Source organism: Chelonia mydas, chromosome 11 (assembly GCF_015237465.2).
Source record: "Chelonia mydas isolate rCheMyd1 chromosome 11, rCheMyd1.pri.v2, whole genome shotgun sequence".
Lineage (NCBI taxonomy): Eukaryota > Metazoa > Chordata > Testudines > Cheloniidae > Chelonia > Chelonia mydas.
The window spans coordinates 40,241,667-40,255,259 of NC_051251.2; the positions used below are offsets into that span (position 1 = coordinate 40,241,667).

At 40.8% G+C, this 13,593-nt stretch overlaps 1 protein-coding gene and 1 long non-coding RNA gene across 9 annotated transcripts in view; one reads left to right on the forward strand and one right to left on the reverse strand.

Annotated features, from left to right (window-relative positions):
- The window catches only part of ITGA6 (integrin subunit alpha 6), a 62,049-nt gene that overhangs the window by 39,748 nt on the left and 8,708 nt on the right, over positions 1–13,593 (forward strand). For 4 of the 5 annotated variants that reach the window (XM_037912189.2, XM_037912190.2, XM_043525504.1 and 1 more), the window contains 12 exons: positions 647–804; positions 4,003–4,161; positions 5,140–5,255; positions 5,359–5,548; positions 5,636–5,719; positions 5,954–6,033; positions 6,190–6,267; positions 6,368–6,470; positions 8,152–8,325; positions 10,911–11,009; positions 11,598–11,708; positions 11,790–11,888. In XM_037912189.2, coding sequence (XP_037768117.1) covers positions 647–804; positions 4,003–4,161; positions 5,140–5,255; positions 5,359–5,548; positions 5,636–5,719; positions 5,954–6,033; positions 6,190–6,267; positions 6,368–6,470; positions 8,152–8,325; positions 10,911–11,009; positions 11,598–11,708; positions 11,790–11,888 — 1,451 coding nt within the window. Of the gene's footprint in view, positions 1–646; positions 805–4,002; positions 4,162–5,139; positions 5,256–5,358; positions 5,549–5,635; positions 5,720–5,953; positions 6,034–6,189; positions 6,268–6,367; positions 6,471–8,151; positions 8,326–10,910; positions 11,010–11,597; positions 11,889–13,593 lie in introns of all 5 variants that reach the window. The other variant, XM_043525503.1, reaches the window with a different exon arrangement.
- LOC114019641 overlaps positions 1–13,593 on the reverse strand; it is a 39,660-nt gene that overhangs the window by 5,458 nt on the left and 20,609 nt on the right. For 2 of the 4 annotated variants that reach the window (XR_005227296.2, XR_005227297.2), the window contains exon 3: positions 13,059–13,281. This is a non-coding gene — a long non-coding RNA (uncharacterized LOC114019641). Of the gene's footprint in view, positions 1–2,837; positions 3,763–5,603; positions 12,937–13,058; positions 13,282–13,593 lie in introns of those variants that run through there. The other 2 variants (XR_006284952.1, XR_006284951.1) reach the window with 2 other exon arrangements.

The window sequence follows — 13,593 nt, forward strand, 5'->3', positions numbered from 1 at the left end:
CTGCTGCTTGGCCAGGCCCTGTAATATTAAGTCAGCTCTGTGGGTACAGGGTAGATTAAAACTGAGCAGGGTCTATACGTACCAAAACCAGACGTGGCTAGAAGGGCACTGACCTGCATGGTTGGCTTAGATACCACAGTCTCTATATAAATACCTAACAGTGGATGCTGTTGTCTCATCCAGTCAGGTGCTGGTGGGACACATAAGGGAAAAAGAGAAAGTTTATGTGGGGCCTTCACAATGTTTTGTGTTCCAGCCTTGCCTCTGCTGGCTGTGCAGTGTAATTACCATTCGTATTGTCACAGCAGTGTGCACATGAGGGATGTTGGTACACTGAACAGGAAACTTTTCTTTAAAAAAAAAAAAAAAAAAAAAAAAAGCCTATTAATTGTGAAACCTCCTTTTGGACATGTGCAGGGAAAGAGAAGTAGGCTGTCAAATGGGAAAAGGACAAAGCAGGCAGATAATTAATGTTATGCTTCGAAGATGGCTTTGCAAACAAAGGAGAGTTGTTAATAAGCCCAGTACTGGACAGTGCGTAGTTCTCCTGGCTAATATGACAAGCCCACAACTCATACATTAGCATTCTTAGTGCTATAATATTTCCTAATTGTAGTTCTGTATTTTCCTTTTATTTTTGATCTAGAACTTAACTATACGTTTGAAGCGGAAAATGACAGGAGGCGGTTAGGCCTGCCATCTCGAGTTCAGTTTTCTAAGCATCCGTCTGATCAGTTGATTGGAAGTATAACTCTAGGAGGACGGAATAGAAAAGAATGTGTGAAAACCTCTCTTGTGATGCAGGTAAAGTGATGGGAGAGTATTTTACTTTTGATTTATACTCAATAGAAAAACTTCTATCCTGGGCACCAGGTACCTTTTGACATAACTTAAAGTATGACATACAAGATAAAGCCAGCTCCACCTTCTTTCTTCAATTCTCTCTCCCCCCCCTCCCCCCATCAGAAGAAACAAAATCAAACTCAAACTGACCCTGACTCTCTCACAAATGCCATCTCCTACCTCCCCAAAAGCCTGAATTAAAACATATGAGCTGGGTAGTGTGCCCTGAAGATTAACAGACTCAGGCTTTCAGAACAAAGGAGAGGAAGTAACTTCCAAAACTGAGGACCCTCATGGAAGACCTGTACACAAGAACAATGGCTGCTCCTAGGGGAATTCTGCACCAAAAAAATAAAAAAATCCATGCATGCTATTTTAAAATTCTGCATATTTTATTTGTCAAAATAACACAATATAATCATGCCAGTTTCAATTATTTTGGTAATTTATTTCAAAATACCTGTCAGCAAGTATGTCTGTAACTATACAGACCAAAAAAAAAAAAAAAAATTCAGGAAACTTTTTGACAAATAGACTCCTTACTAAGTACATTAATACATAACTTTGAGTAATAATTCATGTAAAGTACAATACAGAAACATATTTCCTGCACCCCTCAGAAGCAGAGCGAAGGCTTTGGGGAGCCAGGGGTAACAGAGGAGCTGTGGGAGAGAGAAGGAACCTGGAGGGTTGTGTGTGGGTGGGAGAAGTATGAAACAAGTTTATTTGGGGAGAAGGGATTGTAATGGAATTGGGGAGCCTCCCTCATGCAGACCCTGGCAGACCTCTAGCCTCTCCCATTCAGTCAAGCCCATCTGCCCCCATCCCCTGCAGCCCCGCCTCTCCCTGTCTCCATATGGCCCTGCAGCTCCCCTTCCATTCAGCCCCTGGCTCAGTGCTGTCATTCCACTGGCTCCTGAGCCAGCTCCCCAGTCTGTCCCTTCCACTAGCCCTTCTGAACCCCAGTCTGTGATCTCCCAGCAGCCCCATGTGCCCCCTTCTGTCCCTCCCGTGTCTCCTCACCTGGCCCCCCTGTGAGGAATCAACCTTTCAGCCACTGGCTGGCTGTTGTCTCTTCTGGTGCCACAGCCGCCCCTGGTGGGTAAAAGGCGTAATTGCAGCGCCTCTCCAGCAGAATCTATATCCGGGGTCGGCAACCTTTCAGAAGTGGTGTGCCGAGTCTTCATTTCTTCACTCTAATTTAAGGTTTCTTTCTATAAGTCTATAATATAGAACTAAACTATTATAGGTAAAGTAAACAAGGTTTTTAAAATGTTTTAAGAAGCTTCATTTAAAAATTAAATTAAAATGCAGATCTTATCAGTTTAGTGTGATCTTTGCCCTTGCTTTTCCTTGCTGAGTTTTCCAATGTCTGGCACGTATTTGGATACTATAAGCTGCACACAGGCTTCTGAGTGATCAGTTGTTAACCGGCTCTGAGAGGGACAGAGGACAGATTTCATGTGTGAAAATACCTGTTCACACAAGTATGTGGATCCAAAAGCACTGCAAATGCAATTTTCTTCAAACACTTAAATTTCACTGGCAGGGACGTCCGGCAGGGACGTCCAGCAGGTCAGAATAGAGGTCCCATGATCTCTCTCGGTAGCTTCAAGTGCACTCCACAGATCTCCAAACTTTGATGCCCACAATTCTGAGCTTTTTAACTGAATGAGCTGCATTTTGAAATCTTCAACACCCATTCACTGAAATACAGACAAATCCAAGTCGCTTTCGTTGAACTTTTCAGGTTTAATTAGAAAAGAAAGGATTGGGCCAAATCGCTGGAAATCTTGAAATCTGTCAGAAAATTCTGATTCCAGTTCTTGCGTGTACTTTCGAATCTCAGCGTCAAACACGGTGCGCCATTCCACGTGGCATGATAGTGATGTAAGCAGCAAATCAGGACTTAAAAAGTGACGCTGGAACAATTTTTAAGGTGGGGGTGCTGAGCTGCGCCCCCTCTTGCCAGTCTGCACCCCTCACTGCCCCAGGCTGGTGCCAGTGGGTTACAGTGGGGGTGGCTGCAGAGCCCCAGGCTGGCAGCTGGGACCCCAGGCCAGCAGCGGAGCCCCTGGGAACAGTGGCAGAGATCGGCAGCAGGCTGAGCAGGGCTGGTGGACGGAACCTCAGCTGGTAGAGGGCCAGTGGCCGGTACTCCAGGCCAGCAGCGGAGCCCCCGGGACTGGTGGCCAGGACCTGGGCAGTGTGAGTGCCACTGAAAATCAGCTCACGTGCCACTTTTGGCATGCATGCCATTGGTTGCCTACCCCTGATCTATATTCTGTGAAGGAAAAAAAATAAAATCTGTGGAGACCATGAATTCTGTATGTATGCAGCAGCACAGAATTCCCCCAAAACTAAACAGCCTTGGGCATTTAATGCGGTTCTTAGTGGATAGAAAAAGGATTGTTATGGAGGACTTTGTTATAAATTTATTTTCCTGGAGAACTCTACCATGGGACTGAGTGTGAGGGGCAGGAAAGTGATTTTTGAACTCCATGCCTAGTCTGCTACGAAGCAACAGCCTTGGAGATGTCACTGTTGCAAGCCAATTTTTGCTTCACTTTTCCTTCCACAATTGAATGAACTTACAGTTGTGGTTTTCAACCTGTGGTCTGCGGACCCCTGGTGAACTGCAGACTATGTCTAAGGGGTCCGTGAAAGGTTGCCATTATCATAGAACGGTGGTTTTCAACCTGTGGTCTGTGGATTCCTGGGAATCCGCATACGATGCCTAAGATTTCCAAAGGGGTCTGCACCTCCATTTGAAATATTTTAGGGGTTTGCAAATGAAAAAAGGTTAAAAACCACTGCTCTATATGAAGGGGGGAAGTATGTCCACTGTTTCCTCTTCTAGTGGATGGTTATATGATGCTTAATTCTGTGTTCCCAGATGTTATTCCTAGTGATCATTACCTGTAAGAGATCATTAGTAAACAATGAGCCCTGGGGTTCAGCTGGCCCTTACCAGCATGTCTGTTATGTTAATGTTCTTTAAGTCAATGCATATAATGAATACATTCAATTTTTTCCCTTGAGAAACATAGCGAAAGAATCTTGCTTGCACTCTAAACAAAATATATATTGTTTAGTTACCAAATCTAGTGGGATTTTTTTACACTGTATACTAAATATGCTATTTCTAATGTTTAATAGGAAAATATCAAAGATAAACTACGTCCCATTCCTGTATCGGTTGGCGTTAAAATCAGCGGTTCAGAATCTAGTTCACCATCAAAGAGAAGACAAGGAAGATCACTTCCAGATCTTGTTCCAATTCTAAATTCAAATGAACCAGAAACAGTGAGCTCAGAAGTAAGTCTCTTCTTGAATAGATCTTTGGAAGATGATGCAATGTGGACTGTTAAGCCACCAAAACACAAAGTTTGTATGACAGAAGAGTGGAGGTTGGGTTATTTGCATAGGTAATTAGTTCCAGTATGGTCTTCAATATTCAACTCCAATTCAGGAGAGAGAGAGAGGGGGAGGGGGAAGGGGAGGGAGAGAGAGAGAGAGTGTGTGTGTGCGCGCATGGCACATGCACTTGTATCAGAAGTCACTGAATTAAAGGCTGTAAAGAACTAAGCTATGACCAAAGAGAAGTAAGTGAGGAGGCACATGATATACAATTAATTTATAACCTCAGCTGTGGGATTATATGGGCTCTCATCACTTGTGGTAGCAGAAATTTAAAACGTGCTCCTGCATCCTCCTAAAACAGAAGTGAAGATGGCACAGCTGGTTAACACTCTAACTTTGCACCCCAGAAGATTCAGGTTGAAATTTAGCTTTGGTCACAAGTGGAAAATTAATTGAGTTGTGTCATCCTTGTGAATGAATGTCCTACATCACACGAGCACTATGCAATTGTTTGCAGGGTCAGGGTGCCTTGGAACTTGGGATATGTCTACACTTCAAGCCAGGGCTGTAGTCCCCAGCTTGAGGAGACATACTTGTGTTTGCTCAACTCCCATTAAAGTAATGAGCAGGAGAGGCACATATCACTTCGAAACAGTGGGCCCCAAACTGGCCTAATTTTTGTATTTCCACGACATGATGCTTTCACTTAGCAGCAACAGCATACATTTCCAACAAAGCAATAGTGTCCCCATCTCCTTATAGCTGAAAAGGTGAAGTCAGACTAGGGCCTTGTCTGCGCAAAGAAGGGTCTATGAAGTGTCTATGGATCTGAACTAACTGTAGCATATGTCAGCAACTATGTTTTGTTTTTTGAACATAGATTTTAATATTGTTGTATGTCCTAAAATAAACTGACTTTTGGCTTTTGTATAGGTGCAGTTCTTAAAAGAAGGATGTGGAGAAGACAACATATGTAATAGCAGCCTAAAACTTCAATACAGATTCTGTACCAGAGAAGGAAATGAAGACAGATTTGCTTATTTACCAATGTAAGACTTAATTTATACATTAGCAAAAATTACTGCACTGGATGTTTGGAAGGGATGTTTTTTTTCCCTAACGTGTGAGACTTGTTATATTTTGTTTCCATAGTGAAAACAATGTTCCAGTGCTTGTCCTCAAAGATCAGAGGGATATTGCTCTAGAAATAACTGTGACAAATAATCCATCAGATCCAAAAAATCTCCAAAAAGATGGTGAAGATGCCCATGAAGCTAAACTAGTTGCAACTTTTCCAGATAGCTTGACCTACTCTGCTTTCAGAGAGCTGAGGGCTTATCCTGTAAGTAATCCAGAAAACCAGAACAAAGGTATATTACATATATTTAAATACTTACTGTGTTTTGACTTCTGCACATCTTTAATTCAGGAAAAACAATTAACTTGTGGTGCCAATCAAAATGGTTCTCAAGCAGAGTGTGAACTTGGAAATCCTTTCAAGAGAAATTCCAATGTGAGTGGCTTGTTTTTTTCTTTTTTTAATTTAAAGTTGGGCCTAATATATGAAGTTAGATTCTGGTCCTAGTCCTGAAGTTTCCCTAAGTTCAAGGGTGTTTGTCTTGGGGCCTATCCTTGTTTTCAACATTTCAGAATTCTATGACGTATTTTTTTTCATATAAAACAAAGTTTGTGCTCACAAAAATATGTTCACCTAACATCACATTGTGTGGATTTTTTTCTTGTTTAGGTAACCTTTTATCTGATTTTAAGTACAACTAAAGTTAATGTTGACACAACTGATTTGGATATTAATCTGAAGTTGGAAACGTAAGATTTTTCTGTTTTTACCTTTTCTCTTGGTGTTTTCCCATATACTTGTAAACATTAAGGAATGGCTTCAATTTGTTTTGTAAAGGCAATTTTATTGTAATGTGAAAACTGTTAAAATTTAAAATAAACACTGCCATTTCCTTTTCATTATAGAACAAGCAATCAAGTTAATTTGGCTCCAATTACTGCTACTGCTAAAGTGGTTATTGAATTGCTTTTGTCACTCACTGGGTAAGTGTTTATAGTTAGCATAACAAATCAATGTGAGAATGAACCCTTTGCTGCAACCCATACTAAAATATGATCTGTTTTTTTTAAAAAAATTGAACAGAGTTGCTAAGCCTTCCCAGGTGTACTTTGGAGGTAACGTAATCGGTGAGAGTGCTATGAAATCTGAAGATGATGTTGGAAACATAATAGAATATGAATTCAGAGTGAGTTGATCTAGATTATTAAAAAATCATGATTGATTTTTTTTCTGACACTTATGTTAATATTTTAAAATCTGGCTGATTCGAAGATGGCTGCCCTAGCACCCGAATCATCACCATTAACCACCTCCTCCTCACTTCCACAACACACAACCTGACTGGCCCATCAAGACTGGGGCTTCCTCCAGCCTTGAAAGTTTAGGTTCACACTTCCAAAAAGCATCTTTCGTTTGTTTGTGTGCAGTCCCCTGCACCTACAATTTTCCAGCATAAGCATCCATGCCTACAGGTAACAAAACTTACATACACAAAACCCATCAATGGTATGCCCAGCGTTAGTGCTCAGAAAGTGTGTGCAGATATTTGTGCACGTAAAGCCGAGCGTCCACAAACCAGCTTTGTTGCAGCCCTTTTTGAAAATATGGCCCTGTAAGCTCACTCTCTTGGCTTTCTGCCTTTTAATGACTAAGACAAGGATCTCAAATGGTCTGCAGGTTCCTGAATGCTCTCCAGTGTTGGGAATGTAAATTTTTGCTCCATGTATTTCCCTCCATCCACACATTTGTGCTCCACACTTGCTCAGTGTAGCCCATTCCTTTTTCTCAAAACTGGCTGCTCTTGCACCAGAACCACCCCTTTTTACCCCACCTTCCAAAACACATCCTGACTGGCTGTAGTGTGTTTTGAAGCTGGAATCCTGGCCTCCTCTCCTCATGCCCCAGTGGACACATGACAAGGTTGTTAATTTGTGCATTCATGGTCTCTGTCAGAGGGTTGGAGAGAGGTGCTTGAGGGGAAGGGAAAGGAGCATGTCTCAAGTTCAGAAGCACTTAGATCCGTTTTCTTTGTCATTTGTGTCCCTGCCTTGGGCTCCTGAAGACTTCCTTCTGCAGCTCTCTTTAAATATAGCTGATTCAGTAATGCAGACTACTTGGTGTGGTTTGTAGTTTCTGTGGCTCAGTGATGACAAAGCTTTAGATATTGCAGCATTGCTCTCTGACTCAAAAAACAACTATCATACTGCTGGAGCAAAATGGACAGAAGTGTAATTCTGTGGCACCAGATGTTCCCTTATAGTTGTAATCCTCCTGCTTGTCTATAACTGAGCACATTTTTGCTACCGCCAGAACATTCTGGCTCCTGTTCCTGTCCTACAGGAGAATAGATCCCACTTACGTTTTCAGAGACTACTGGGCCAGGGAGCAGACATTCCAATTGTTCCTGCACTGGAAAACATTTTAACACTAAATATGGCTGCTATCAGCCAGGCCAGCCACAGGCTTTATATATGCTTTTTGCTTACTTTTTCACCTTTTGTATTCTGTTCAGATCTCATCGACTCAGTCTTGCAACTACTCTAGTTTTATTTTTATCAATAGAACTTTTAAATAAAACTTTAGCAAATCTAGTTTCTCCTGATTTTTGTTGTACAGTATTGTCTACTAGATCATCCAGAATGTTATGCGGTGATAATGTCTATAATTAGGAAGGTTTGCTACCTTTTATTTCCAATCAAAAGTTGTTTGGCAAATCCCAAATGTATGGTATCCTTGGAATTTGTGTTTTCCTGTGATTTTTTTTTTTTTAATGCCAGAAAAACCCTTCTTCAACAAGTGTCAGTGCAGATCTGTAGCTGTAAATTCTAGTTTATAAGAGAATCTGTGGATTTTTGTATTCCTAACAGATAACTAACTTGGGTAGACCACTTAAAACATTTGGCACCGCTTCCTTGGACATCCAGTGGCCAAAAGAAATCAGCAGTGGCAAATGGCTACTTTATTTGATGAAAGTAGACTCCAAAGAATTGGGGAAAATCCCTTGTGAACCTCAAAATGAAATAAACTCTTTGGGACTTGAGGTATGTTAATGTGCTTTCCACCTGTTTATAAGCAAGGTCACATAACATTAAAAGACCAACTGGGAGTGTGTTAGTAGGATACTGATGCCTGCCTTGGAATGAGCTTTGTATCTTCAGTGACTCAAGAAGTGCATCAATCTCCTATGCTAATATACATCCTGCCATAGCTATTAGACTATGGCTCCTTCATTTTACATTTAAAAGCAAAGCCATTTTAAAACCTAATTTATATTTTTAATAAAGCAATGACCCTTTCCATGATGGAAAAACAGTTCATGGTGAAGAGATAAGGAAAACAGGGCAACTATTTATACCTTTTTAAAACTTTTTTTTTTTAAAGCCAGCTTAGATTGCTTGAACCTCTTCATTTTCTTGTTCCTCATAAACTTAATTGACCCTTTGCTAGCAGCCAGTTTGTGTGTCTCCTTCAGCTGAAAATTAAAGTGCCAAGCCTGCAGCCCCTCTGACAAAATTCGTCTTGCCTTCAGAGGAGATTTAGGGTTGGTACCGAAGTTAGATTTTCTAAGAGGGCCACAAAGTGTTGCCTGAAAGAGCTGGGATCCTGAAGGAAGGGAAGTTTTTGAAACTGCTAGACTCTGTTCTCAGCCTGCCCTTCTCTACTTTCTACCATCTTTTCACCCTCTCCAATAGCAAGCTTCAACTGAAGAACTGCCCAACGGCTCCTTAAACTCCCAAGGATTGTTGCCAGGCTGTAGGAGAAGCCAGTGAGGAGAGCTAGGATTAGTGCTTTAAAGAGCAACAGCCATGTACCCTCTCAGCTCAGATGCAGTGTTCAGCAGAAGTAGAGAAGGGTCTGGGCTTCTTTTAACTTCAAAGTGTACAGAGGAGAAAATAGGCAAGGAAGAGTGGGGAATGGATGGTTTCATATCTGTGGAACTACTCACGTTCTTAAAGTTTTATAAATGTACAAAATGGAAAAGAGATTCCCCCTCCCCCCTTTGTCTGTTTTTAGTAATTTTCAGACAAAAAATCACACAAGTTTATGGGATTTCTTTAACTAGAAAATGCTTTTTCTTTGTTCTGTAATTTATTAATAGACTTCACTTAACCCAATGTTTGCTTTAAAAGAGCTTTCAACAGAATGGGTAAACAAGGACAAACTAAGTGTCTGTCTGTTTTTATGCTAACAAGCTAAAATAATTTTTACTGAAATTTGGCATTATTTACCCAAGAACAAAGGGTAGACAATAATAAACATCCGTCCAAATCCTGTGAGCCCTTTGCACACATTGCTTGCATTGAATTCTGTGAGAGTTCCACGTGGAGGAAATTGCAGGATTAAGTCCATTTTTTTTTTTTAAAGTGGATATAAACCACAACTAAAAAGACTTTTAAAGCTAGGTATGTAAATAATCTCTTCACCATCCGAGTATAATTGGATGCATAATGCATGCTTTGTTTTGTACATGTAATGTACTTCTAAAGTGTGTGCGCCAAATTCTGTCCTCGCTGATATCCTTGCAATCCCAATTATTTCAAACTGATTACATGTGTAATGGGTATAACTGAGAGCAGAATTTGCCCAAGGGACAGATTGTGCATGTCTTTCCTTTTTTAAATGCATTACCTGACTTGCCAAAAAAAATTAAATTCATATGCTTCTACTAAACAACATGAACTCTCTAAGTGTTTTGTAAAAACTTGTAAGTTTCCCATTGAAACCTAATTAGTAACTCTGGGAGTGTGCAACACTTAGTGAACAAATTTAACAGGAGCGTACCTGCCTACTTTGGAATATATGCAGTGTTTTTCTTGTGTGTTGGACCATGGATATTAGAAAGACTAGGTGGGTGGGGTAATATCTTTCATTGGACCAACTTAAGGAAAAAAACTATTCTAATGAGCGTAGTAGGAATAGCACATACTCACTCGTTGGTTAAAAAATGAAATGGCTTTGAAGCTGAGTGCAAGTGAAACACTTCGCCTCACTGCTCTCCATTTTTGTTTAGATCACTTTAAGTTACAGCTTAAATCCTAGTAATTGCTGTGATAGCAGCATTCAGTGCTAGCAGGAATGCATAGAAATACTGTCTGTGGCAGCTGCGCTCAGATATGGAATCCTGGTGGTCATGCAGCAGACGCATACATTTGCCTTGTGTGACACCTGCATTAGCCCTATTGTCATCATGTTCTTCTTTCATCTCCATATTTTTACTTGGAGGGTCAGGTTTAGGGAATACGTTTGTGATGCAACCAATTAATGGAGGAATGAATGTTTTACACTGGGGCGAAACAGCTTCAGATTTGTCTGTATTTATTCCTAGGGCTGCTTCTTGAAACTGAAGCTTTGTTCAAGTCTAAAAAAGGAAAACTTGTTTTTACCGAGCTATGTTTACAGTATATAAATAATTGAAAATGGGATTATATTATGGGAACTGCAACTGACACTAAACATGCCTGACTTTTGGCCAGTACCACTACCCCTTAGTACTTGAATTGCTTTTTAACATCTCCCAAGAAACTAAATATTTAAATACCCAATATTCAAAGTCTTTTCCACATTTCTATTCTGCCTAATAATCCATTTCATATAGTGTATCAACCTATAATTCTTTGTTTTAAAGGAGTCCCACAGGTCAAGAAGGAAACGTGAAGTTGCAGAGAAGCAGACTAATGATGGCAAAAAAAAGTCTATATTTTCAGAAAGAAAATATAAGACCCTGGTAAGCATTTCCATAGCAAAACAACAATTTCTCTTCAATCTCTTTACCTTCCCTTCACTCCTACAGAACCTTTTTAGGTTTAGCCAAGTGAAGGAAGGCATTTTGTTGTATAGATATTCTGTTTGACTTTTATAACTTGTTTTTTAATATTATTCTCTCCTAAATCTGGTATATTGGGATAATTTCCAGACTGCTGTAAAAGAACAATTGAGTACATCTCTCTAGATTTAATTAGCAATGTATCTAGGTAAGCATTTAGCTTTCAGAAATGGACTTTAACAGGGAGCAGGATAATTAATAAGAACAAAGTAAAAAATCATTCACAGACTGATTCCTACATTTTAACAGATATTAGGATGCATACTGTCAACCAATCTTATCGTTGAAATTAATAACAGTTTTGCCATTGATTTCAGCAAGCCAAGGATTGGTCCTTCTAAAGGGACCACACCTTTAAGTCTACTTAAGACATACATCCTCCTGTTTCTTTGAAAAATTACAAGACGGGTTAAAATAGTTGTAGCAAATATTTTTCTGTAAAATGTGACTTTTGAAGTGTGTCTATATGTATATTTATTTAAATTACAGGACTGTAATGAGAGTGCACGCTGTGTGAATATAAAATGTCCCTTGCAAGGCTTGGACAGAAGGGCAATGGTTGTATTGCGTTCAAGATTGTGGAACAGTACTTTCCTAGAGGTATGTTCTATTGTTATTCTTGAGGCATTTGCACACTCTGTCTTTTCTCTTCTAATGTATCCTTATTATATTTTGAAACAGGAATATTCTAAGCTGAACTACTTAGATATTCTCGTTAGGGCTACAATCAGTGTTCCTGCTGCAGCTGAAAACATTAAGCTCACAAATGAAGGTGCTCAAGTGAGTTTTCAAAATTTCTTTAACATGGTTTGTACATGTGAAGTTTCCTGTGTACATAATATGTATTACTCCTGGGGGAATTCTGCATCACTGTGCAAGTGCAGACTAATGTCCCCTGGAGATTTCTCTTTCCCTGCAGAATAATTGATTTATGTGCCCTCCCAGGCAGTGGTCCCAAGTGGGTATGTCAGGAGCTGCCAGGGGAGATGTAAATCACTGCCTCAGGGGGCAGGACTGGGCATGCTTGCAAGACACTGTCCCTCTTGCCCACTACCCTGGTGCTGGGGAGAGGCAGGGTTGGGGATGCCCTGGCTGGTGGCGCCTAGCCTGTGCAGGGCTCCAGCTGCTAGTCTGGATTGGGACAGGACTTCCTCTTCCCCTGCCTTCAGGAAGCTCTGCACACTCTTCCCTTTCACTCACCACTTCCTCCCCTCATTGCTCCAAAGCTGGGGTTGGAGGGGTCACTGTCTGGGGAGCTGCCCCGCTCCCTGGATCCTGACACCCACCCCACCAAGCCCCACACACTGATTTACAGTGATGGCTAGAGTCTAGGATTGTGCGGGGTGGGAGGGTCCCAGAGCATTGGCTCCAATCTGAGGCTGGAAGTCTGCACAGCAGCAAAACAGCCCCACAGCCTGAGCATCCAGTTGGCTGGCACAGGTCAGCTGTGGGGTTTTCTTTGCTGAGTAGACATACCCTTAAAGTCTTCTGTGTCTGACGTATATGGAAATATTAGTAATGCCATCTGCTCTGTAGAGCCATAGATATGCCTAGTAAGGAATCTATTTGTCAGAAGACATTTCCTGGATCTTGTTTGGTGTCTGTATTATTACAGACATACTTGCTGACAGCTATAGTGAAATAAATTACCAAAATAATTGAAAATGGCATAATTATAGTATGTTGTTTTGGCAGAATTTTAAAATATTGCAGAGAATTTCCTTAGGAGTAATGGATCACATATTGTATAAAGTGAACATTCTAATCCAGAAGCTTCTATCATCACTTTTGGTTCCATAGATCTTTCTGTTCCTTAGCAAGAGGCATTCTGTATGATAGGGCAGTGAACACGGTAGGTTGTACAGTCATTTTTAGCTAGATTTGGTCACCTTTCCACCCCCCCAAGCTGTGGAAAGCCATGGGTCCTGGCTTTGCAGGAGACTGACTTACCTGTAGCAAAGGTTTTTCTACTGCAAAACCCAGAGCTTTGTGGTTGCAAGAGCTGATCAGTAAGGAGAAAATATGCATATTAGGGTTCTCTGCCTCCCATGCTGCAGTATTTCTAATTCTGTGGGATGCTGAATGGATCACCCAGTAGAAATTAATCGTTATATGCTGTGTGGGTTGTGAGGAGGAACAACAATTCCAGGTCAGTCTTCTGGACTAGATACTACTTTGGAGGAAAAAAAAAAGAATTACTGAAGATCTGGGAGATTATTTTGTGTTGCATTGGCAGAGATGGAATCAGAGCCCCATTGTGCTGTGTGACATTCAAGAACTTAATAAAATGACAGTCCCTGCTTTGCGTTGGGCAGGTTTATTTTTTTAACATCTCTTTCCCCAACCTCATCCACAAAAAAAATTATTATTCAGGAAGGATTCTGGTGAATGTTTAGTTTAACCCAGTACTTCCCCATAGGCTCTTTTCTCATACGCTCCTGGCTGTCTTTGGCATGGAGCTTTCAGCTAGGGAACAGTTCAGTAC